This window comes from Drosophila ficusphila, unplaced genomic scaffold (assembly GCF_018152265.1).
Source record: "Drosophila ficusphila isolate 14025-0441.05 unplaced genomic scaffold, ASM1815226v1 contig_198, whole genome shotgun sequence".
In the NCBI taxonomy this organism is placed as follows: Eukaryota; Metazoa; Arthropoda; class Insecta; order Diptera; family Drosophilidae; genus Drosophila; species Drosophila ficusphila.
Genome location: NW_025064092.1, coordinates 10,370,783 through 10,392,556, shown reverse-complemented (window position 1 = coordinate 10,392,556; position 21,774 = coordinate 10,370,783). Strand labels below are relative to the sequence as shown.

The 21,774-nt window shown below is 46.2% G+C and overlaps 4 protein-coding genes across 4 annotated transcripts in view; 1 reads left to right on the top strand and 3 right to left on the bottom strand.

The window, feature by feature from the left end:
* Positions 1 to 102: 102 nt before the first annotated feature.
* On the bottom strand, positions 103 to 731 carry LOC108092859 (cytochrome c oxidase assembly factor 6 homolog). The gene has a single exon (XM_017192681.2). The coding sequence runs from the start codon at positions 511 to 513 to the stop codon at positions 235 to 237; it is 279 nt and encodes a 92-aa protein (XP_017048170.1). The 5' UTR covers positions 514 to 731; the 3' UTR covers positions 103 to 234.
* Positions 732 to 2,719: 1,988 nt separating this feature from the next.
* Positions 2,720 to 11,225, bottom strand: LOC108092854 (histone-lysine N-methyltransferase EHMT2). The gene is given in 11 exon segments (XM_017192674.2): positions 2,720 to 3,168; positions 3,494 to 3,867; positions 3,933 to 4,470; positions 4,536 to 4,697; positions 4,759 to 4,949; positions 5,006 to 5,247; positions 5,317 to 5,690; positions 5,756 to 5,997; positions 6,063 to 8,006; positions 9,425 to 9,667; positions 9,670 to 11,225. Coding segments are annotated over 11 exon segments (5,088 nt in total). The 5' UTR covers positions 10,261 to 11,225; the 3' UTR covers positions 2,720 to 2,981.
* An 81-nt stretch (positions 11,226 to 11,306) lies between these two features.
* LOC108092857 (beta-1,3-galactosyltransferase brn) lies at positions 11,307 to 13,242 on the top strand. Its single transcript, XM_017192678.2, has 2 exons — positions 11,307 to 11,770; positions 11,890 to 13,242. The coding sequence occupies exons 1-2, from the start codon at positions 11,521 to 11,523 to the stop codon at positions 12,795 to 12,797; spliced, it is 1,158 nt and encodes a 385-aa protein (XP_017048167.1). The 5' UTR covers positions 11,307 to 11,520; the 3' UTR covers positions 12,798 to 13,242.
* A 227-nt stretch (positions 13,243 to 13,469) lies between these two features.
* LOC108092855 overlaps positions 13,470 to 21,774 on the bottom strand; it is a 35,007-nt gene continuing 26,702 nt past the window's right edge. The window contains exons 4-9 of the mRNA XM_017192675.2: positions 15,980 to 17,138; positions 15,738 to 15,913; positions 15,371 to 15,644; positions 15,012 to 15,306; positions 14,668 to 14,783; positions 13,470 to 14,582 (exon numbers count right to left, since the gene is read on the bottom strand). Of these exons, the coding sequence (XP_017048164.1) occupies positions 14,431 to 14,582; positions 14,668 to 14,783; positions 15,012 to 15,306; positions 15,371 to 15,644; positions 15,738 to 15,913; positions 15,980 to 17,132 (2,166 nt within the window). The 5' untranslated portion in view covers positions 17,133 to 17,138 and the 3' untranslated portion in view covers positions 13,470 to 14,430. The remainder of the gene's footprint in view (positions 14,583 to 14,667; positions 14,784 to 15,011; positions 15,307 to 15,370; positions 15,645 to 15,737; positions 15,914 to 15,979; positions 17,139 to 21,774) is intronic.

The window sequence follows — 21,774 nt, the reverse complement described above, 5'->3', positions numbered from 1 at the left end:
AATATAAATGTGCACAGTGCAAATATAAATAACTATTCCTCTCACTTTAATACTTTCACAAAAGTAAAGTTTTCGGCAAACCTTTAACAAAAAGAGACTGCATTTGTAGTCATATAGCTAGATGGGTTATTTATTTACACTACCCTACAACAGTACAAAACCACGGATGCTTGCTAGCCAGAGGATGCTTTTCCAGGCAATCCTTGGCCCTCCTTTGCAGAATTAGAACCAGAATCACTTGGCCTGCTTGTCGGTTTTTGCGCGTTCGTCTAGGGGATCGTAACCGCTGGCCATTTTCTCTTTGAACTGCTCGTAGGTGCGCTTGCGGTCAAAATGCTTGACCCATTGTCCAGGACAAGATTGCTCAAATAACTTGCGGAGATTTTGGCAGGCAGATGGGACCTTTTCGCCGCTGGTGGAGCTATGTTTCGGGGCATGCTCATCCAGACACTTCCAATACTCGTCCCGATTGCTCCAACATTTGGTGCGCTCCGCTTTGTCCGGAAAGCTCATCTTCTTTTATTTTTTGGCAGTGACTTCAAGATGGTTTTGCCTAGCCGGTTTTCAGGTTTCCCAGGAACTTTTTTCAGACAATTTTTCCGCTGTCAGTATGCTTCTGACAAATTTCTCGGTTCAGGTACCAATTCTCCAGCTTTCGGAATAGTTTTTATATAAAAAATAAATTAAATTAGTTCAGTTTAATGAAAGAGCTGGAGAACAAGAAAACCAACCTCAAATATTACAAAACAAAAAAACAGCTGTTAATTTCGATTTCGATAGGCAACAACAAAGCTGCGAGAAACGTGGCAACACTGATTATTGAGGCGCCTAAACTTAAAACGTATTTGTTTTTAAATTCGATACGAATGATGATATATGTATTTTTTGCTAATATTTGCATTGTTTTTGAGCCCCTGAACCTTAGAAATTGAATAGACATTGTTTTGCACACTGATGATATTTTGTTTATTGATCGCACCACTTATGCAGTTCGTTATTTCCATTTATTTGATTGATTTAATATCTTATGGCTAAACGTTAACGTGATTGCAAACGAAATGTGCCTCTCCCACGGAGGTAGACTTTCAATTTTCCAATTAATCAGAAAATGTTGAATAAAACAACGCAGGAAATGCCTTGGCAAAATATAAAAAAAAGAGAACCGAAGCAAACAAAACAAATAAGATGAGACAGCAGCTTCTGCTGCCTACGATAACAATTAAAATTAAAACATACGTGATTTGTGAGTTTATGCTATAATTTCTAAGTGTGATCCGGGTGCAACAAACCCGGGGACATCGAAACCGTACATGTTCCATATAACCGTATTCATTATAAATGTTTTCTTATCGTAGGTACACAATACGTATAGAAATGCCAGTACAAAATGTCGCGGGAGGGACGTCTTATATGTCATTTGACCCTTGACCTTGTGGCAGGGGAGAGGGGGTGAATGTGTGGCGGGAGGAGAAGGAGTAACCTACATCTTAAACTACATACTCCTATATTGTCGTTACAAACATTTACAGCTTATACCTATAGACGCAAAACGCTCATCAAAGTTAATAGCCCGATATCCAAGTCTATATAGCACATTCAGGGGATCGTTAGACGTGGGGGATATGCTACGAGAGTTGGGGTTCTAATGTATATATATATGATATTGAAATCGAATATCTCCCACGTTAAGTAAACCGCAGTCCGTTCGCTTAAATTCTCTGTCGACTATCAACGGGTCATGCCTCAAAATGCAATGCATTTGTGATCTTGGTCGAGTGATAGTTGGATAGATAGTTCCTGTATTATAAACCTTGTTGGTCTGAAGCCAATATCGAGGAGCGGGGGTTCCCTAGTAGGCGTGCGAATCGGGGTATTATTCTCTTTGAGGCACTTGTGGCTTGGCTAACTTTTGCTTGGCAAACTGAAAAAACCTAATACGAATTGTGCATTAATGCTTCTAATTTCTGGTTGGGTTAAGAGGGCAGGGTGGATTCCAGCTGGGTGTATGTGTGTGTGCGGGAGGGCTAAATACAAAACTTTTTTTATGTTAACAACTATCAGTACTTTACCCTGCACAATGACGCATTTGTTAAATATATTATACATGGTCGTATAGACATTGTTTCCTTTAGCTTATCTGCCAAGTGTAAATCTACAATAAGTGATTGATATCAAAAAACTTTTTTTCTCTCGGTTTATTGTTATATTGCCCAGTACAGTGCATTTCGACGACACTTAAATTGTGTTTCTTTTCCAAAAAAAAAAATAAAAGCAAACCTACATTAATAATGATAAAAATAGTGTGTTAAGCTTTGATCCTATTAAAAACCTTTTTAACTAATTTTTCGAACATGCTAATACAACTATTAAACACTGCAGCAGCTAGACAATTCCCATAGAACGTGTTTTTCGGCTCTCTTTTCTTTTTTAAACTCTCTGTCTCCCTCATTCTTATGACTAGATGCACTTTTCTTGCCATTATGTATATATATATATATATATGTATATATCTTCGTTCACCCATTTAACTCAAATAATTATAAGTGAATCCATTTACAATTCGCGAGCACACACACACACCCAAAACATTGGAAGGTAATTGTTTGCCCTTCTAATGGTTTAGTTTCTCGTTTAACACATAAAAATAATGGGCGATTACGGGTAGCGATAAAAATATTAATAATAAGGGGTAAACAAATGAATAAAATTCAAACAAAAATTAAAAATAAACAAGCACTAACTTTAGACGTAAAAATAGACAAAAAATTTGTAAACCATGAAACATTTGGCAGTCGAAGTAGAAGACCCTGTTTGGGCTTCAAATTCGATTCATCATGCATACTATATATACTCTATATATGGCGATAGTTCCTGCAGGTGCTGTGATGTCAGATGTCTGATGTATGTGGCTTCTTGGTGGGGATTTTGTTTTGTCGACTGTGGAGTTTGGAATCATTTCGAGTTGAGGTCGTGGTGGTGGCCTACGTCTGCTTCGGCTCCTCCGAGGCTGGGCGCGCTTCCGTTTCCGGTTCCGCTGCAGTCGCTGCATCCGTAGGCGAGGCATTTGTGCTTGAGGATTGGGAGGCGTACTTGCAGGAGGCCGTCTGACAACGACAGCCCACACTGGAGCGGCGGTCCACGCGCCAAAACTTCTCCCCGTAGTCGTAGCTAAAAGGAACGAATTGGTCAACAAATCGGAATGGCAATTATTCCTACATCTTCATTATTCCCCTAGACTTCTTAATTGGTTCCTCAAAACAAAAAAATGATTGCCAATTATATCAATAATTTCTTAATTAATATGCCAATGTCTGCGTATCATATAAAAATTCCTCAGTTCCGGATCACCAATAGTAATTAGTAATTAACGCCTATACCAACAAAGTTGTACAAATTTTGGGATTTTGTACAATTTAATCATTTGTTTAACTAATATTTAGCATTTTTGGTTTACTTAGTAAGTGACTCACTTGATAGTTATTTTCAAACTTACCAGATCTCCTCGCCGGCATCAATGTCGCGGCAGGCGAAAAACGCGATTTTGGGGAACCTGTAGTCCTGGTGCTCGTAGAAAACGCGAACTGGCAAAATATTTGGCTCACACGAGTGGTTAAAGAAGCGGGTTACGTTGCCGTAGTAATTGGCATCGATGCAGTGCCCGTTGTCCAGATCAAAGTAGTAGCTGTCGTCGGTGCGCCTATCGGCTTCCAAGGCAGTGAGAATCTCGCCCGTGTAGCTGGCCACGAAAGTGCCCTTGGGCACGTTGGCCAGTGCTCGAACGCCCCAGCCCTTCGCCTGCTCCTCGCACTCCATAATCTGCAGTGGTGTCCGGGTGCCGTTCTGCACCACGCGGTTCTTGCAGGAGAGCTGTGTTGAAAATGGTTTAAGTACATTTTCAATATTTTCTATTGTACAAAACATTCGACTTTCACCTGATTGCAGCCGCAGACGTCATTACACTCAAAGATCACCGCCGGATCCTCGTAGTTGAAGTCGGCGGTGAGGCGACTCTCGGCGGTGTACCAATTCTGCGAGGAGGCCCCGTTGCACTGGCAGCGATCACTGCTGCAGCTGTCCGGGCAGGAGCAGATGCGCATCTGCGAGACCCGCCGATCGATCTGCACCGAGTTCTGCTGGATGATGCACTGGGTCACGTAACGAAAGTGCGGCCACATGAGCGAGTCGGCCTCGTCCTCGCTCTCGGACATGGCCAGCTCGTTGCGCACCGCCTGAATGGGTCGTGCCTCGCGTCCGTTAGAGGCATCGGCACAAACGACAAGGGTGCGCAGGCCCAGCGGCCGAAAGCTGCGCATCTGCATGTTGAAGCCCACGGTGCGACCGCACTCGGACTCCTCGTTCGGTATGCAATCGAAGGGCAGCTGCTCCGCCTTGTTCTTGATCATCAGGTCGGCTCCATTGGCAATCAGAGCGATGCACATTCGTGTTCCCGAATGTCGGCAGGCAATGTGACTAGAGGATAGTGTTCTCCCTTGGTTAACCCTTGTTTAATGGCCAATGAATTTTCGAATACTCACAGTGGCGTGTCGCCCTCCACATTCTGCACATTGCAATCCGCTCCAGCCTGCAACAGCACCGTAATAGTGTCCAGGCCATCGTTGTGCAGCGTCGACCAGTGCAGCACTGTGTTGTTGTCATTGTCGCAGATGTTTGGGTCGGCCTCTTGGTTGAGCAGGAAGCTAAGAAAATCCAGGGTGTTAAACTACATTCAAGTATGTATAACTTGACATGTGAGCCTACCTAACGATGTCCGTGTGTCCCAGTTCCGCTGCCCAGACCATGGCCGTCCAACCGCCCTCATCCTGGGCATCGATAAAGCTCAAAAAGCTGGTTATATTCCGTGAGGCCCGGTAGCTCTCCACAATCAACTGGGTGGCCTCGACGTTGCCCAGCTTGGCCGCAATGTGCAGACACGTCTTGCCATCGGGACCCTGGTTGCAAAATATAGTTTAGTTACAGATCCTTTCGAGCTGGAGGGAACAATCACCTTAATGGCCACATCAGCGCCACATTGTAGGAAGAGATTTAGCATGTCGCACTTCTCGTTCATCACAGCACACATCAATGCCGTTCGCAGCTCGCTGTCCACAATGTTGACGAAGTCCTGCGAAATGGCTCCCTTGCAGAGCAGCAGATAGGCCATCTGGAGGGTGCCCTGGTGGGCCACCAGATGCAGGCAGGTGCCATTCAGGTACTCCCGAATGGGGGTCAGCACATTGAAGTCGGAAGCTGGCAAAGAATCGTAGCCATTAGAATAGGAATAAGAATACATATGTATATGTAGTGCGGATAGCTCACCCAAAATCTCCGCCACCCGCTCCAGATCGTCATTCTGCACCGCATAGTACATGTCCCGCGAGGTGAACTCCGTGGTCACGCGTCCACTGGCCGAAACCACATGGCCACGCAGCACCACGTTCATCACGGAGTCGGGTATCAACTGCGCAAAGTTGATCGTGTTGAGGGCCTGGCCGGAGTTTGAATTGGACCTGCCACCCGCCTTGCCCCTCGGGGTTCCATTCGACTTGGCAGCTGACGAGGAGGAGGCTGTTCCCGAGGCCACGGTGGCCGAAGATGTCCCCTTGCTCTTTGCCTTGGCTCCTGGACTGCTGGCCTTCCCGGCCGCTCCAAACTGGGTTAGGTGCGAGGCGGTGGTCAACTTGGCGGGTTTGCTGTAGAAGTGGTAAATGGAATAAGTTAAGAATAGGCTGACTTGAGCCAAAAAGAATCTGCTTACATCTTGTACTTCTGAGTGGGCAAAAAGACGGGCAGCGATTGGCACTTCATGGTCACCGTGGATGTGCGCTCCGGCGTGTCCAGGCCGCAGTGTGGGCACTTCAGAACCAGCATGGGACTGCTGAACTTGGCTGCCTGGTCCTCCCGATCGCCACGCCCTTCCTCGAACGGAGTGTTGAGTATGAAACGCTGGGCACAGTCCGGGTGGAAGAAGTGCTGCTGCTTGCACAGCACAAACTTTCCCTGAAAATAAGTCAATGATTATTATTCCTTTAAGACTCGACATGTTAATATCTCTCTCTTCGCACCTGGGTACAAAAGATGCCGCATCCGGCACAGCAGTTGTGGGAGTGCAAGCGCTTCTTGTGCTCGTCGCAGAGGATCATGTAGCTGACCCTCTGGCTGGGCCGCAGCAGATTGTGCACCTCCGAGGAGAGCTCGTTGCAGCAACCGATCTTCTGCTCGTCAATGTGATCGATGGCACAGCAGTAGGAGGAGTCCGGGGCGTTGCGCGCATAGTACTGTGAACCCTTCTGGCAGAGGCAAATAAACTTGGCGGTCTTCGAGGTGCTTGGCCGGGCGTCCAAGTCTCTGATGGGCGTTACCTCGGCCAGAATAGACGTGTTCAGCGAGTGCAGTTGTTCCGCATCCAGTGTGGAAATTGATCCAGCTGGTCCGGCTGCCACAGTTCCGCCTGCGCCGCCGCCTCCGACTCCTCTGACCCCCACTCTTCTCGTGTGTTTGGTCGGCTGCACTGCAACCGGATTCCGTGACAATTTCTGCTGAGCAGCAGCCGACGTGGTGGGTAGCTCCTTGGTCACCGTGTTCCTCACCCGCAGCGTAACACTGGGCTTACCCACCTGCACCCGCGTCGTGGGCACAAACTCATTGTCGGTATTCGAGCTATCGTTGTCCGATGCCTCCTCGCTGTGATTCCTCTGCAGCCCCAGATGCTTCAGGTGCTTCTCCTTCTGCTTGGCCAGTTTACGCTGCTGTTTCTTGTTCAGCTTGCGCTCCTCCGGCGAGCGATTTGCATTGATTCGCGACGCCTTTATGTCGCTGAGGAACTGCTCGACATCCGGACACGGACGCACCTTGCTCTTGGCCAGCATGGCCGCTCCGTAGTTTTCAATGTCGCGCTGCGACTTGGAAAAGAGCCGCTTCTTAATGGCACTCGTGCCAGCGGGGTGTCCTGGCATTCCATCGAAGTTGCTGCCATCGGACTTGTCGCTCTTCTGCCGGGTCGTTGAGGAATTGGAGACACCTCCTCCTCCGCCTGTTGGTGGTGTCTCAAAGTCCCCTTCTGCGGCTGCGGCAGCGGCCGACTCCCAGTGGGTCATTCGCTCAATTTGCTTCGTTTCGAACTCGCAGCGCAGCTCATCGTTTTCGAGAATCTTCGGCGTGGGCTTGATTCTCCTTTTCGGACGCTTCGGCAGCTGGAGTTCAGATCCTCCTCCTCCAGAGGGAGGGTTTGATTTCTTGCTGCCATTGGTGAGCGGTTGCCCCGAGGAGGAGGAGGTTCCGGGTTCAATTTTCGTGCCTGGTGGAATTTTCGCCTTTCGTCCACGCTTTTTGGGCGGTGTTTTCTCATCAAGAACGGCGGGTGGCATTGGCAACGAGGTGACCTCCAGGAGGGCGAGCTCCGCAGGCGGCTGATGGGCGGCTGGCTCCGACTTAACCTCATCCCAAGGGGCTCCATCGGCGATGGGCAATCTATTGCCCAGACGAACACTGCGACGCATCCGCTTCCCATCGCCCGAGGGAGCATCGCCCAGATCCTCCTGCTCGGTTTTCACCACCACCACAACGTCAGTGAGTGGCAGATGTTCCGTCTGTTCTTCCGGCAGCTTCCTCTTGCGACCCGGCTTCTTCTCCACCACCGAATCATCGCCCAGAGGCTGAGCCACTTCGCTGGAGTCCACCTCGGCGTCCGGTCGTACTTTCTTGGCACGACCCCTTCCACGCTTGGGAGCAGGAGCCGGGTTTTCGTCGGGCAACGATGTGGTCATCGGTGGCGTTTTCTCCGGCTCCTTCTTCACTTCCTGGCTAAGTGTGGCTGCAATCTCTTCCAGCTTTGGCACCTCCCGATGGCTGTGCTGATTCACTTGCTGCTCCGATGCCTCTGGCTCCGCCGTAATCTCCACCTGCACGCATTCATTACTGACTGGTGTGGGCGTGGCAGTGGGCGTAGGTGTGTCTGTGGGTCGCGGTGTCCTTCGCGAACGTCGCGTTCCTCCTGGCGACACTTGTTCCTGCAAAATACAGACACTCATTCAATTTGCGCACTCGTCAAATCCTCACGGTCTACTCATGTCTACTCAGAAAGGACCAGCCCTGATGGAATGCTTCGAACGGCTTCGTCGGTTGCCAAGACAACAGGTTCTACCAAACACACGAGGCCAGCTGGCCGAGAGGATGAATGAACAGAACGCTTTTTTCGGATGCACTGGGCGATGTTGAGGGGAGAATCCCACTAAGAGTACTCAGAACTGCGTATTTATTTATCTAGCTCATCCTGTTCTTCTTCTCAGGGAGTTTAAATATCAGCAAGAAATGGTGGTTTGTTTATCTGCTCAAGGCAAACGTAAATAATATTGGCGGAAAGAAAAACTATGCATTTTTTAAGATCTCTTTAGTCGCTCCAATGTCAGATAATTCAAGCCTGGTTTTTAGGATTTCTCTTTTAACATTAATTGTAATATTTTTTTTTAATGAATACAAAGTAATAAACCTAAAACTAATTACCTCTGTGGCCAAGCGTTGCAATAAATAAATCTTTCTTTAAATAAGAGATTTTTCTCTTTTGGTAGAACTTTTGTATAGTTAGATAAATCTTGTTTCTCAATTATCTTTTATGAGTCATAGCTAGCATATCATAAAACTATTTTATATCACAATATTGCAATTTTACAGTTCGACAAATGATGAACTTAATGGACGGACTTTTATAAAAAAAGGTATTTTATCTAGTATTGAGTTAAACGATAGCTTATTTTCTTCTGTCAGATAAGGATTGCAGAGAATAAGATAAGCATAGTATTAAGTCAAGATGGAAAACATGTTCGGGAAATTGAATAGGCGTATGTTAACTTGACTGTAAATCGTTTGTATAAATTAAAGCAAATCGTGAAGCTTAAAAGCTCTTCGTAGTTATATTTTTTACTGAGCACCGAAGCTTTTCCCTATGCGGCAATACAAATTAACAATGGCACATCTGTTGAACTGAAAATGTGACTTAAATAAAGGATAGATAAGGTAAAACTCGAGGTCAATAAAAAATCGGGGAAAGCCCTTTAACCCATGATGCCTTACAAATCCAAACAACTAAAAAAAAACAAGCACACTATACAAAACCATAGATAATTATTAAGTTAAAATTCAGCCGAAAGCCCCAGCAGCTATGGCTGTTTCCCCTTCCCTGTAGCCTAAGTTTTAACATATGCCTAAGTGTAAAATAAATAAATAAATAAGTTGAAATTAACTAAACTAGCTATATTTAAAATATCATTTAATTAGTATTTAAAAGGTTGAGACTTAAAAATAGTGGCTATTCAAAATAAACTCCAAATAACGCTGGACATTCAAGGGTTAAGAGTTTCTAAATTAAACAACAAAATTTAGGAATCACGAAGTTTTACACACACACACATGTTTATATATATTTACTTACATTTTTATCAGCTGCTGCCGCTGCGCCTGGCTCTGCCGGCGTCTCTGTCCGTAGCTCGCTGCTCACATACGAATTTGAATCTGTTGCGTCAGCAGCGACGTCGACGCTGGCAGAATGGACAACAAGTGGAGATGCTGCTGCTTCGATTGTTGTTTCTGTTGCCGTTGTTGTTGCCAATTCTGCATTTGCTTCCTGTTTTTCAGCTGCTAGTGGTGCTTCTTCTTTCTCTTGTTCCTGCGCTGCTGCTTCTTTTTTTGCTGCTCAGTCTTGATGCTTTCGTTTTGCCCGTTTTCTGCCGACGTCGCTGCCAGTGCACTTTTCTCAGCCTGCTCGCTGTTTTCCAGCTTTACCGTTATTGACTGCACTGTTCCTTTTTCCTGAACCTCCTTTTCCTCATTCTCTTCTGGTTCAACCAAGGCTTTTTCCCCGTCTTCTTTTTGCTGCTCCATTTCCTCGCTAGCTTCTTCTTCTTCTTTTGTTTTTTCAGTATTTTCTGCTATTTCTTCAGTTTTTTCAGCTGCATTCTGCGCTGCCTGCGTCGCTGCCTCGGCCGCTGCTTCTTCTTCCAATTTGACAGCAGCCGCATCGACAACATCCGCCAAAAGTCCTTTAATATCCTCGATTTCCTCATCATTCCTGGCCTCCTTCCGCTCCTCCTCCTTGTCCTTGTGCTTCTTGTCCTTGCAGGCGAACTGGTTGTTGGCTAAATTACGCCACTTGAGGGTTTTATCCTCCGCCAAATCCAAATTTAATAACGTACCGCCCTCCGCCGTTGAAGTAGCACAATCGTTATTAAATGTACTGGACATACTATTCAAAAGCTCATAGTCCGTCATCTTCACTGCTTTTTTTCACACTCGATTTCACTTGTATTATCACTTTTTTTTTTGTAGGACCCCTAAATTTGGGTGGAATTAATATTCCATGGTTAAACCCAAAGAAATCCCCATTAATTTTGGTTCTGGAATATACATACATATACATATATGTAATATTTTAAGTGATAAGATTGCTGCCTCAGTGGCAGAGCAGCAGCAGCGTTATTCGATTTAATTGTAACTATTTTGATAAAGATTTTTGATTTTTATTTGCTAAAAATAACTAGAGAAGTAATGGAAAACAAATTGAGCTCCCCAATCTTGCCCTTCTTCTTACTTCTCTGCTTCTTCTTCTCTCCACTTCTGCCAGCAACGACGTCGACTGCGCTTTTTGGTAGCCACAGTTAACTGTTTTTTCTCTCCTTATTTGTTTCTTCTGTTTTTTTCTTTGATGATCTAAAAACACGCGACGTCACTTTGTTAAATCATAAACTAAATTATTAACAATTTTCAGCACTTATTGGTTCAGTTTTTTTTTGACGGTCTTAAGAAGCAGAAAATGTTTGTAGAAATCGCTGCTTTGCTGATTAGCTCACATGCTGTCGAATATGAATATATTTCCCTCTCTCTTTCTCTCTTTACCACCTAAGATTGTTGTTGCTGCTCTGCCGACGTCGCTGTTGCTGCGTTTTTGTTGCTGCTGCTGCAGTCACTTTTGATTTTGGAATTTTCAGGCTGAAATAATTTTCAAGCCCATTTCTTTGGGCGAAACTCACTCGCGCCGGTTTCATTTATCTTTGGGTTTTGATTTTGGCGTAGCTCACAAGTTTTTGGAATTATTATTTTAAAAAAATATAAAGAAAAGCACACGCACACACACCTATGTGGAGGGGACGCACGCACACGCACGCACACACCGCGCTGAAAATTGTTATCCGCATAAAACAACAACAACACAACAACTAGAGCTGCAACTTAACTCGATGACTACCAGATACTATCGATGTTTACCGAAACGGCAGCAGTATTGCGTACTTTACACGGTTGATGGCCCTGCTAAAATGAATTTAGTGTGTGCTCACTGGCACAGGCGTTAGTGACTCTTCTTACAATTGCCCACAATTAATTGCAATAAAAAAAAACAATTGCTCGTTGTTATTATTTTTAGTTTTAGTAATAATAAAACTTTAATAAAAAACTCACTGCTGCGGATACACACACACATATAAATACGAAGGAGAGAGCTGCGAGGGGACTCCCACGTAGAATGTGAGAAAGATGCGCATGCGCGGTCGAAGATTGCTACCGATTATCCTATCGCTTGTTTTGATCGTCCTGTTGAGTCTGTGCTACTTTTCCGGCCACTCAAGGGACTCGCCCGTCGACGAGTTCCTGCTGCACTTGCCCCCGGGAACAGAGGAGGATCCCGAAAGCCATCCGCCATCAGCCAATCCTCTTCTGAATCTCACCGATTTCCAGTATCTCATGCACAGCAATGTGTGCCGAAAAGCGGAACGGGAACTCCTAGGTGAGTGGGTCACTAAATATCCCAGGGTTCCTCTGTATTCCAGATAAATCGCCAGAGATCCATTAGTGACTGCATCTCTTTTGAACATCACTAATGATTTTCGATCATCCATCTTTCAGCCATTCTAATCGTAACATCATATGCCGGCCACGATGCTCTGCGATCTGCCCACCGACAGGCCATTCCCCAAAGCAAGCTGGCCGAGATGGGCCTGCAGAGGGTCTTCCTCCTGGCCGCTTTACCCCAACGCGAGCGCTTCATTAGCCAGGAGCAACTGGTCAGCGAACATCAGCGTTTCGGGGACCTGCTCCAGGGTAACTTCGTCGAGGACTATCGCAATCTGAGCTACAAACATGTTATGGGACTGAAGTGGGCCTCCCAGGAGTGTAAGCAGCACGCCAAGTTCATCATTAAGCTGGACGACGACATCATCTACGATGTGTTTCATCTGCGAAGATACCTGGAAGCCCTCGAAGTGGGCCAACCTGAGCTGGCCACCTCCAGCACTCTGCTATCCGGTTACGTGCTGGACGCCAAGCCTCCCATTCGCCTGAGGGCCAACAAGTGGTATGTTACCAAAAAGGAGTATCCACACGCTTTGTATCCCGCCTACTTGTCCGGCTGGCTGTACGTGACCAATGTGCCAACGGCCGAAAGGATTGTGGCCGAGGCGGAGAGGGTCTCGCTGTTTTGGATCGACGACACCTGGCTGACTGGCGTGGTGCGGACCCGCCTGGGGATTCCCCTCGAGCGGCACAACGATTGGTTCTCGGCCAACGCGGAATTCATCGACTGCTGTGTGCGGGATCTCAAGCAGCATGGCTTCGAGTGCGAGTACTCAGTGGGACCTAATGGCGGGGACGACCGACTGCTGGTGGAGTTTCTGCACAACGTTGAGAAGTGCTACTTCGACGAGTGCGTCAAACGGCCGGCGGGCAAGTCGCTCAAGGAGACCTGCGTGGCGGCGGCCAAGTCTCGAGCCCCGGAGCATGGTTTGGCTGAAGTAAAACCACTGCGACTGAGGTGACCTCAGTTCCCGGACGCATCGGGCCCACCTTGAACCAGCTAAGCCACTCAGTAATTAGTATTTAGGGACTTCCACGTGCAAGAGGGCGAAAGAGGTATCCTCCTTAATAGATATCCAGCCTCAACCATCTTATTTTAAGGCATAGCTATAAAATATTGCAATTTCAGATCCTAGAGCTAGACTGTTTTTTCCCCATTTGCTTTGATTTGAATTGATTTGATTTCTATTTGAGACAGTTTTAGTATTTATGACTGCCGAAGTTTGATTAATATTAATTGAAGGGTGTTGATGAATTCATAATAATGTGTAAACAGTAGCATTTTTCAACTCCAACTGAACCGACTCCGTCCTCATCAGTATATTAGATCTTAAGTTTTGTCTTGCGATAAATTATAGATAAAAACTGCATTTATAAAAAACAATAAAGATTTAATTTTTGCAAAAATAGCGTGTATTTTTTCTGCCACTTTTCAGATCAACTTTTCGCTTAGTTATTTAGTAGCATACTTTTTCACTGTCGTTTGATTTTGTTCTTTTTGTTTTTAACGAAGTGTTGGCCTTGCAAAGTATGCAATACTTTTTAACCCACAACTACATATGTATGTGGGCTTTAAGTCTTCCAATTTACATGGATATTTTAATTTGCCACTTGTAATCGAATCGGCGAAACACTTTCACTTTGTCATTATCGTTTCTTTATTATCATAAATAAATTTAAATTAAATAAATGCAATACAATTAAGCACAACTCCACCGATTTGTCATCGATGAAATTACTTTCCTTGTCTCTGCTTCTTCGATCAGTTATCCTTAGTTCCGTTTTGATTGCTTTTGTTTGCTGTTTATTGCGTTCCGTTTAAAATTAAATAAATGTGAGTGCTTGTGGGTGTTTGTTTGTGTGTAAATGAGTGTGGAAGATGGTGAGGTGGTGTGTGTGTGTGATTGAGTGCGAGTGTGTGCGGCTGCAGTCTCTATAGAAGTTACAAAAGGGATCATGGGATCCAATGTCCTGTTTCATTCTCTCCCACTCATCTGTCCTCTCTTTCGCTCTCTCGCTCTCTATATTTGTTCTTTCTGGTCAGGACCTTGTTTCATTTTCATTGTTCCCTTTCGTAACTTTATAGAAAGTACGCGCTCGCAGCTTTTTGCCTTCATTTCTTTTCTTTTTTCTTTTCTCTTACTAATTCGCATACGTGAAATGTGCTCATGCGTGTGTGAGTGTTTGTGTATATTAGGAAATGTTTTTGCGTTTTTTCTTTTTCAAGGGGAATTTGTATCTCACGCTCTAAATCTAAATAAATATAAATAAATAAATTGTATATTAAGTTATTAATTTATATATATATCATTAAAAAAAAAAAAAAAAAATTATACGGTTGTCAGAGAGTAACTGTGAGTGTGAGTGGGAGGGGCTATGCCCGCCTAGGCAAGAGCGAGACAAAGTATAGATTCAAAGCGAGTGTGTGTATGTGTCTATGTGTGTGAGAGAGAGAGTGAGAGAGCGTATGTGTGTGAGTGACAATTTTGTAGTGTATTTTCTTTTTGTTTTCTTTTCTTTCTTGTTTTTTTTTCCTTTTTTTTTCTTTCGTTCTACTGCTTCTTCTTGCTGTTTTAGAGATTCCGCTCGTTCCACTTATGCTACGATCTTGTGGGGCTGCATCCACTTCTTCATGTAGTAACAGAACAAGGTGGAGATGTAGAGCAGGATCATCAGCGCGCAGGTGACCGCGAGGGCCAGCACCGACGTCTTCGTGGGGCAGGGTTCGATAATGGTGACCGTCTTGTCTGTGGCACGAAATGGATTGGAACAATGGCAAGTACAGTTAGTACCGGTAATGCTAGTCGGCTTCTTTCACACACTCTTTATTACCTTTGGCAAAGTCCGTGCTGGGATCTGCCTTGAAGAACTCGCGCTTCTCATCGCCGAAGTCCAGGACCAGAATCTCCTGAGAGATATTCATGTCGTCCTCGCTCTTGGTCTCATTGCTGGATCAAATGGAAATTAAAGCCATGTTGAATATTTTGCTGTTTGAATACTGTTGACTTATCAAATAGGGTCAAAACCCTTCGTGACAAAGAGGATTGTTTAGAGTTTTAGGTCAGACTTGTGCAGTATTCTTGCTGTTTTGATTCTTTCGATATCCTTTTCAAATAACCGCCCCCGCTTTGGTCACCCTTGTTATTGGTTTCCCCTTATCTAAACACAGCACTCACCTTTCGATAGAACGACGACGCCTCCTGCCCAGGGATTCAAATGACTCCATGTTCCATTCGCACACGGCCGGCTCACATGGACCCAAGCAGTACTTGACATTGCACTGGAAGATGACACCGTAGCTCTCCGTGAAGCGGAAGGCCTCGTATGTGGACTGCAGAGCATTGCCGTCGGCAGTGAAGCCGGGGAAGATGGTGGGATCGGTGGGGCAGCCGTCGTCGTCGATGATCTTGAAGCTGGTGCGGGCATCCTTGGCCATGGCCACACAAGAGCGAGCGAAGATGCCATAGGGAGCTGTACGAGTATCCACCAATTAGTAAAGGGTTCTTTTTGAATAGCCTATATGTTTGAAACATACTGTCTTCCGGAATCTCGATGCGGAAGTTGAGTCGGTCGCCAATGCGCACAGTTTCCACCTCGCGCTGTCGGGTGTCCAGAATGCGAATCCTTGGTGGCGGGGCTTCGGGCGAAGAGTTGATGTGGATCATCTCCGGGTCGCGTATGGGCATCATGCCGAAGGTGATGTTCTTGGAGCTCATATCGTACGTGCACTTCACCTTGTAGATCTTGTCGGCCTTAGTCATCACGACGCTGTGGTGCTGCAGAACCACGGTGTTGGAATAGACGCCGGTCTGGAAAAGATGGTAGGATGTTAAAGCAATACAACTACTTGTTTAAGCTGGGAGTATTCAGTGGATTCAACGCTGTTTCCTAAGACCACTCACCACGCTCTGTGTGTTACAATCCTGTCCAGCCATGGTTAAGTCAAGACGGAAGGCATCCGAGTTGATTACATCGATGTTGCAGGTCTCCGAGCGTCCCAAAGCGTAGATACGTCCATTAAATGGCTTGTTAGTGCGGACCTGAACGGCGATCCTGGTATCCTTGCAGTGGACGGAAACTGGGAAAGTAAAGATTATAAATTAGCTTTAATTTTAGCTTAGGCGTAATCGAGAGCAAGACCAACCATCATAGCAAGTGCCAGTCTTGTCACAGTTCACATCGTTGCGAGTCAAGTTGGTCAGATTCGGATCCTCGATGGTGTCCAGGCTGACGGGCAGGGTGTCGATCTTGTCGAGAGTTCCCGGAGGATTTCCAGCTCCCGAGCCGGAGGCCTTCTCGCACTGGTTCTCAAAGTACTGACCAATGGGCTCGCCGTGATCGATGAGGGGGCGTTCGTGGTTCAAGTATGTGGACGGACCATCGGGCAGGGTCTTGTGATCCAAGTGATACAACCGGCAATTGTACTGGGCACCCTGCGGTTGGCCCAAATACAAGAAGGAGCGGCACAGGAACTCGGACTCGATCTCACAGGCCAAACGGCAGGCGGACTCGGAGGTCACCTGGAGCTCCTTGTCGGTATAGTAGTGCAGGCCCACGTACTGGGCAACCTTCTCCTCGGAGACACCCATCTTTTGGGCGTTGCCAAACGAGCGAGTGTTCTTGCAAGCCTGAGCGGGTTTCAGGCAGAGATTCTCAAAGTAGTCCGTACCCTGGGCATCGACCAACTGCACAAACTGGCCGGAGCTGCGTCGATCGGAATCGCTGAGCACACACTTCATGTTGTTGTAGTCGTACTCCACGGAGCGGCAGACAAAGCGCCGCTCGTTGAGGCAAGCGGACAGGCAGGCCTCCTTGGTGCTGGTGTAGATCAGGGCGTTGTCCAGTCCGCGGATCACCTTGTTCGGGACCCTCTCGAAGCTCCACGGACGGTGGCAGACGTTCTCGCTGCGCAGCTGCAGCTTCACCATGTAGTACATGTTGGCGCTCCTTTGCGGAGCTGCCGAGGGATTGGCCGCCGAGGAGTCGTTCTGCAGCTGACAATGGGTCTCCTGCGAGGGCGACAGTGGGTTCACCACGAAACTGAAGGCCGCCGCCTGGCAGTCGGCCTCCTCGCGACACCAGCCTTGGCACTCGTACAGCGACAGGTTCTTCACGCTGTAGTACGTGTTGCCCGGAAAATCAAAGTCCGTCAGCTTCTCGAAGGCCATCCGAGCATCGGTCTGTCCGGGCAGAGCAACCAGGAGGGCCAGCACGACGGAGAGGAGCAACGGACCCATGCGAAGACCCATTTTCGCCGACGATCGGTTGCGATTTCTACTGCTCTCGGCTAATTGCATTGCGATCTGTAACATAATCAGAATGACAACAATAAGACAACGTTTGAAAACAACTTTAATTGAAATAGATCTAATAAATGTGGCTAAATAACAAGGCCCTTAGGTTATGTAAAAGAGAGGATGATGGAATACTTAACAGAAAAGCAAAGCTTTTCTCTCCCAGAAGATAAGTGACGAGTGCTACTTCCTTTCTTCACCTTCCTAGCCAGCAAATCTCCGCCCATTTCGTTCCACTTCTCTAACTGCCAGTGATGACAGCCTACATTTCGAAAAGAGGGGCGGCTGGGGGTTTGGGGAACTAAGTGGAGCGGTTAGTGCCTCCCAGTTGAGGAGATGCAGTGGCCACTACTTCCGCCCTTGGAATGGTGGCCCATTACACGCTTAACTAAGCGCCGATCCAGCGGACCGGCGAACCACCGAACCAATAAAAGCCGAGCCCCGAGAGCTCTCATTCCACGTGTCCAGGCAGACCAGTTCAGACCAGTGGGCCACAGTGGCCGGGGTAAGTCACATCTTCCCACATCCATGTCGTCCGCATCAAAGTCTTTGACTTGCCTGAGACTTTAATGAGCTGTCCGATTGGGGAGTGGGAAGTGGGGAGAGCTACGTTTTATTGACGATCTGCGGTTAGAGTTTCTAATGGCCCACTCCATTCCCGTTCCACAAATCCTATTCCTATGCCCCTATACCAAAGCAATAGCAATAGCATTACCAATACCAATACCAATGGCAATTCCAATCCCAATCTCCGGCAGCGGGGCAAAACAACTTTTTGGCATTCTTGTGGTTTGGTTTCCATTGGAGCAGGCAGCAGCAAATTGCTTTCTGCGGACAGCTCACCCAGCCAAGTAATCCGAACCGAGTAATCCCATCCCATCGCATCGCATCCCAACCAATTGACCCCGGATGGTGCATGGCGGTTCAGGGAGTTGACCTGCAGGTGCAAAAGGAGCCAGTGGAGATGGGGTGGGGGTGGCGTGGTTGTAATGTGGTGCATGCTCATGTGCCAACAAGTGGGTGGTCCCCTGGCAAAAGAAAAGCGAAATCGTATCCAGTTCCTTACGGGTTGGAGTAATCTCTTTTTGGTTATTGGTCTAAAAGGTAACTATACTCATTTGGAATTTGAGTTATGTGAATAATGATAGAATGATTGGTAATATGCTCGTTCTATAAGGTAACTATACGATAATTTGATAAACTTAAAAATCTGTTTTGCCAGCCCAGTTATTTCATTTAATCGCACACCAATTTGGTTAATTATTCAGAATATATCCATTCGTTTGGCCCGAGAGTCTGGATCCATTTGATTCATTCATTCATCCCAGCGAGTCATGGATTATTAAACTGCATGCATTTGCATTCATTTCGCTGTGCCATCTACAAATGGTCAAAGTCTTGCGGAAGCTAATGCCATATATGTTAGCCAGCTGTTGGCCCCGTCTACCATACTTCGAAATTCGTAACTCCCTTTGGTGGCTCTTCAGCTCCAAGCTGCCGCACTACTGACTTATAGAGCGGCATTTAAGTCGAAATTTATGGGTTTTTAAACGCCCCCTATAGGAAGTGGACGGGGGAATCGTAGGAAGATGTCGGCAAAAGGAGTGCAGCAGATCGTTCTAGCCCGAAGCAATTATATTTACATATTCAATTCAATTTGTTTTGCGAAAATTGTCCAGAAGCGAACGGACACAGAACTCAGACTTGGACTTGGACTGCGACTTGTGCACTGCCATTGCAATTATTTCATGCATTTCCCCCCTCATGTTGAACCGCCCTCGCCTGTGATTATAGAGCTCGGAACGTGGCCATTACCAGCGATATTAAACCAGCCCAACACGAGCTGCAAATGGCCAAATGAAAACCAACAAACCGAGCCACACAGCGAAAAAGAGATGATGGATTCAGATATTGACAGAATGAATCTGGCATACTTAAAATATATTATTTAACATTCAAAACGCAGTCTGAATAAATAATTGAATTTCAGCAGCATTTTTAAAGTTGAGAATTCCCCAATATATTTCTTTTAGTGCATAGAGAATCTGGAGTGGGAAATGGCAAACGATACAGCCGGGCTTCGAATTCTCTGCGGGCCAGTGCCAAATGTTGCTGGTTCCCGGCGTGTCCGATTGCAGGGCAACATCAGCAACATCGACAGCGACATCAGCAAGCAACATCAGTGGAAGCAGCAACAGCAACAGCAACAGCAACAGCAATAGCCAAACAGCAACAACATTAAACAGCGACAACAAATGTTCTGTATGCTGTATGAAATAGGTGGCAAAGACAGCGAGGAATGCCCGCTGATGTTGCTGCTGTTGCAACTGCGATCCCCCTCGAAGCGCACGACACTGACAAGAGCAACTGCAACAAGAGCAGCAGCAGCAACTGCTGCAACAGCAACAGCAACCCGCAGCATTGCCGGCAGCAACTCAACGGGAGCCGAACTAAAAATTGTTGTTGCTACAACTGCAACTTGTGTTGGATCTTCAGCAGCAGCAGCAGCAACAGCAGCAACATCTGCGATTGCTCTCGTTTTGCAAGCCGCAGCAAAAAGAAAAAGTAGGGAGGGACAACAGGATTAATGTCCAAAAGTCAGAGCAGACAATGCGACAAAAGTCCGGGTAAATGCCTTAAATTACTCGGCACTGATTTTAAGGAGTTAGCATACTTATAGTTGGGGGTAAGAATAGTAGTATTGAATACAAATTTAGATCCTTATAACAGCTCAATCCGGTGGATCTTCCCATAATGGTAGTGTTTTCTGAGCCTTTCGTGATCTTATCTTGCCATTGGCCTCGAGACTGAATCGTAGGAACTTAATCCAGCCCTCAAGCAAATGAAATGCATTTGAAACGAGGCAGAAGAACACTGGCCACTAACAGAAGCCAATTACAAAGGCAGTGGAGATAGATCTTAGGACCCGGATAAACCCCAGATCGCCCTGGACATCTGTGGTTGTTGACGTCATTGTTCTGCTGCATTGGTCCTCTGGCTTCCTTCCTCCTTTACTGCGGATTCCTCTGCAGAAGAATTGCAACTGCGAAGCGGCCGATTGCCAGCTCACGAATCTCGTTATTTATAGCCGGGTGGCTACTATGGTGCTGGATTTATTTTTGGCCTCCGTTTACGTCCTTGACCATTTCTAATTTGAGGGTCTCATAATTTCTGAGATTTGCCTACTGCAATTATAGAATCTTCAAGGTTCATGAAGGTCACCACCCCGCAATGCCAATTGTTTCTTCACATTTTTCTTGGGCTTTGCTGAGCTGCGAATGGTAATTATATGACCGGGAATCGGAGATCGATGGACTGCAGTGCCTTCTCATCAGCTGGTGGCCATCTCAAATGGTCAATGGTCAGTGGTGCCACGCCTCCCTTAGCCCCCGCCCCTTGGTTCGCTCTTCTGACTTTTTTTTTTTCTTTCTTTTGGTCAATTCTTGTGGCCAGTGGCGCGTACTTGGATTTAAGTTGGCTACCCGGTAATCAAGAAAATTTGCAGTTACGACAGGGAGCGCGTTGGGAAGACAGAGGAACGGGGGGAAGCGAACGAAACGGAATCGAAACGAATAGGTTTTAAGGAACAGAGAGAGAGAGAGAGAGCGGTGAGGGGGGGAAGAGAGAGCAGTGGAGAATCAGAAGAGGGGTCTTCAAAAGGTTATCATTAGGCACGCTTACTTCTGCCATCTTCTGCTGCCCATGCCCATTCTCGTTCTTGTTTTGGACCTCTAATTACGCCAAAGAGAAAAGCCAGAGAACGGCAATTGCATCATAAGCAGATATAGAAGCTCATATATGAATAGCGAAAAGAAACGAAGAATGGTCCCTGATCACATCATTAGAGAGTGAAGGGGAAGCCCGTGCATGATGAAAGGTCAAAAAGGGGGCTTGGTCTTCTAATGACAATGCCCAGTGAAAGTAGCTTAGTTAATTAGATAGCAACGTAGAGATTTCAATTTCTTTAAGAGCTTTAGCTCTAATAGCCACAGTCACAGTCACAGTCGCAGTCGCAGTCACAGTGAGAGAAAGTCACGGCATAACCAATTATATGGAGATGAGCAGGAAACACTAAATGCCAAATAATTGGTCATGCCAAATGCAATGCGATTTGCCTGTCAATCAAAGAATTTTTCATATCATATACGGGATCAAAGAAGGAGCTCGGGTTGAGTTGAGATCCTCAGCCATTCACTTTGCGCACGATGCTAAAATAACCTCTGGAGTGCACACGATTTCTGGTTTTTACCTCAGTCACAGTCACTGTCAATAGCAAACGCTCATCAGCTGAACACCTTGCATTTTTAGGGCGTAAATGATACACTGAGATCTGGATTCTTCTTACTATCTTTAATATCATTACGACTGTATATTTTTAAATAGATTAAAGGTCAAATTGAATAGTGGGGAACCCTGTACCTTTAGACTGAAAGCTGCTATTTGAAGTTCTTTCCTCGTTATGAGTGTGAACGGATGTCAGCTCGTCTGTCTGTTGGCCATGTCTTTTGGTGTTTGCCTGTCCACTCGATCAATTGGCGCAAAAGGAAATGGGAAACAGCAAATATACACACTGGCCCAGGAGAAACCTTTTCATTTAATGCAATTTGTTGCTGTTGTTGTCACAACACGCGAATGTGATGGTTAC